General features: G+C 42.4%; 1 protein-coding gene across 1 annotated transcript; it reads right to left on the reverse strand.

The window, feature by feature from the left end:
* Window positions 1–904: 904 nt before the first annotated feature.
* On the reverse strand, window positions 905–1,781 carry LOC121139367 (40S ribosomal protein S4-like). The gene has a single exon (XM_040743042.1). The coding sequence runs from the start codon at window positions 1,773–1,775 to the stop codon at window positions 984–986; it is 792 nt and encodes a 263-aa protein (XP_040598976.1). The 5' UTR covers window positions 1,776–1,781; the 3' UTR covers window positions 905–983.
* Between the last annotated feature and the right edge of the window lie 1,860 nt (window positions 1,782–3,641).

Here is a 3,641-nt window from a genome sequence, read left to right on the forward strand (position 1 = left end):
TGTGTGTGTGTGTGTGTGTGTGTGTGTGTGTGTGTGTGTGCACGCGCGTGCTGCTAAAATACTGACATCCATTCTGTTGGAGAGTTTTTGCTTTTAATAGCTTCAAGGAGATAGCAGCACTGCCACCGTGGTAGTCTAACGTGTCTTCCATATTTTGGGACTTTTACGGGCAGACAGACAGTGGGTAACGTGCATTTAGGAATTTTGGGGACCATGGGCATGGAATTGATAGCTTACGTTATGGAACTAAATGAGATGGCCCTTCTTTAATTATTTATGAGGAACTAACAAGGTATGTAGGGAGCAAAGTGTCAGACACAGTCTTCCTTCCTTGGACATGGATTATGCTCTCACACATGGGCTCTTACATGTTTAATTCTAAAACTCTATTTTTAATGAGAACATTAAGCCTACTGATTTATCAAATATATTTTTTTCAGTAAGGAAGTATTTCTATTAAAAAAGCTATCAAGTTGCTGAAATATTAATGGTAGTACAATATCATTTAACTGAAGAGAATATTTTTTATTAAATCCTGGGTTATAATACCCAGAATTATGTTCTGTAGTTTAATAGAGATGTTAAGAAAATAAGGTCCCGAGTAATAAATTGTGAAATGGCTCAATTAATAGTTGTTCTTAATTAAGTAAGACCTCACTTTTTATGGATTTGTAGAATGCCAGTGCCTATTATGACATGCTCCTACTCAGGTATGCTTTTAATTGGTTAGCTAACTGTTACAGGGTGCATAGACATGACTCTACCTGAAACTAACTAACTAAATAAATAAATAAGTTTCCCTGCAATCTGACTTTGGACCAGAGACTTCTGCTTTGTGTTTGCTGTGCAATACTTTTCTCATTTAAAATGGCATTTCAATTATATCTGGTTTTTTAAAATTTTGTCATGCTGTTTAATTGAGCACAGTTGCCTAGAAAGGCAAGAGTACAAACATTTCTCCAGCATGTCTCCTAGAGACCATGTCACCCACTGCTCTGTTTGGCTGTTAGCCTCTCGTCTCTCTCTTCAGCAATGGTGAGGTGGATTCCTTTTCCTCGGGGAAGAGAAGTCCATGGTTTGTTGCCCTTGCCAATAACAAAACTGTTGGAAAGCCAGGTGGCAAAGCTGTTGCCACTGGCATCTTTCACATGAACCACATCAAAAGAGCCAGGATGTCTCTCTCTGTTGGTGATCACACCAATTCTTCCCAAGTTAGCACCTCCAGTCACCATACACAGGTTACCCGTGTCAAACTTGATGAAGTCAGTTATTTTGCCTGTCTGCAAATCAATCTGAATGGTGTCATTTACCTTGATGAGGGGATCAGGGTATCGAATAGTGCGAGCATCATGGGTCACCAGATGTGGGATTCCTTTTGTGCCCACAAAGATCTTTCTCACTTTGCATAACTTGTACTTGGCCTCCTCAGGTGTAATATGATGAACAGCAAAGCGATCCTTGGTGCCATAGATCAGGCAGAAGTTCTCTCCAGTCTTGTCAATGCTGATGACATCCATAAATCCAGCAGGGTAGGTTATGTCAGTCCTAACTTTGCCATTAATCTTAATGAAGCGCTGCATGCAGATCTTCTTGACTTCATCTCCAGTCAAGGCATACTTAAGTCTGTTCCTCAGGAAAATGATCAGAGGTAGACATTCCCTCAGCTTGTGAGGGCCAGTGGATGGATGAGGAGCAAACATGCCAGTCAATTTATCCAGCATCCAATGTTTTGGAGCAGCTACACACTTCAGATGTTTCTTGGGACCATGAGCCATGGCTGCGCTGGGAACGGAAAACTCAATTATATTTGTTTGTTGAGTGCGGCACACACTCCTCACATGCTCATGCTAAATGACTGATGATTAGTTCCCATTTGGAGTCTACACTCCAGGTTGGTTTCAGGGAACTATTGTTTTATTATTGCAGGTTCTTTGGCAAGAAAGGCGAGCACAATTGCTGTGCTTACTCAGCTTGTATAGTGACAGTTATACCTGCGTCTCTTTGTGGCTCTAAGTTTATATCATTAGCTGTCTGTAACACTGAAGAACCTTCCCCTGAATCTGCTGAAGGAAACTGACTATTGGATTGGAAAATCTCCACCCTTCTGCAATTCTGCAAGCTCTTCCACAAAACAATAGCTTTGTGGAGTGATCCCTCCCTCCCTCCCTCCCTCCCTCCCTCCCTCCCTCCCTCCCTCCCTCCCTCCCTCCCTCCCTCCCTCCCTCCCTCCTTCCTTTCTTCCTTCCTTCCTTCCTTCCTTCCTTCCTTCCTTCATTATGTAGCCTTGGCTGTCCTGGAACTCACCATGTAGATCCAGCAGGCCTTAAGCTCATTAAGATTAAGCCTTCTTAGTGCTGGGACTAAATGGATGTACCACCATGCTCAGGTTGATGCATTTCTTATGGTTAAATTATTAAAGTGGTAACTGTCAAATGGGGATATGTTAAAACCTGAAAAGCTGTCAAAATAAATTTGATAATGATGTAGCCAGTGTTGTATGTTATGTTCTGATCTGTCCCTATACTTGATAAAACCTGCTAATAAATACCTATCCAGAGTGAAATATCCAAATTCTCAGCTCAGGGAATTAGACCTGTCAGTGATCACATTTACACCCTCTCATTTGCTGCTCTGTGGGACTAAGCAACCAGTGCCAGTCTCTTCCTTAAGCAAAGGGCTGTGACCCAGTTTTCCCTGGTACCGAGTCTGAAGACTGGTTGCAGCTCTATGAAATAGTTTGGTATGGGAAAGTTTCCATTTGCATAATGATGGTTAATGAGCAGTTATATTCTAGAAAGACTGAATAGGAACATCCAGAAGACACCAGGCATTCCATGATGAGAGGAAAGAGGGCAGACAGAGGAGCAACACAATCTAGAAGCAGCAACGTTGAGGCGAAGGTTTGCCAATGGCTGCTGCTGCAAAACGGTTCCCAGTTTGTGCGAAAGCTTGAAGCACGGCTGTGCTTTCCTTTGACCGTTGCTTCTAGTTGTGATCTCCTCATTATTTGAGACCAATTAAACTTAACCTGTGGAGCAAAGGTCCTGGTGACTAATGATTTACCTTTGGCCTAACTGTGTTGGAATGAACAGGGATCCAATATTTCCCAATCAACAAGTGAAATCAGTGGCACATTGGGACAGAGTTCCAGGAGATGCCTTCCTATATTTTATTTCTTTTCTTATCTCTCTCTTTTCAAGACAGGGTTTCTCTGTGTAACAATTCTGGTAGCTCTGGAACTCGATTTGTAGACCAGGCTGGCCTTGAACTCAGAGATCCACCTACCTCTGCCTCCTGAATGCTGGGATTAAAGGTGTGCACCACCACCGCCTGGATCTGTTTTCTTAGAAAAGATAAATTTCACCCAGTTGACGTGTCTTGTTTAACAATATGCAGCAGAATTTATATGTACAATTATCGGAGTAGACTAGGACTTTAAACATTTTAAAGTTACGTTTACTTCTTTATCTGTATGCACAGCTATGTGTGGAGATGAGAGGACAACTTTTGAGAGTCAACTCTCTCCTTCTACCACGTGAGTTCTGGGATTGAGCTCAGGTCATCAGGTTTGGTGGCCAGCACCTTTACCTGCTGAGCCATGTCACTTTCCAACAACAGAGGACTTCGTCAGCAATGGGAAA

This window comes from Mesocricetus auratus, unplaced genomic scaffold (assembly GCF_017639785.1).
Source record: "Mesocricetus auratus isolate SY011 unplaced genomic scaffold, BCM_Maur_2.0 Super-Scaffold_15014, whole genome shotgun sequence".
In the NCBI taxonomy this organism is placed as follows: Eukaryota; Metazoa; Chordata; class Mammalia; order Rodentia; family Cricetidae; genus Mesocricetus; species Mesocricetus auratus.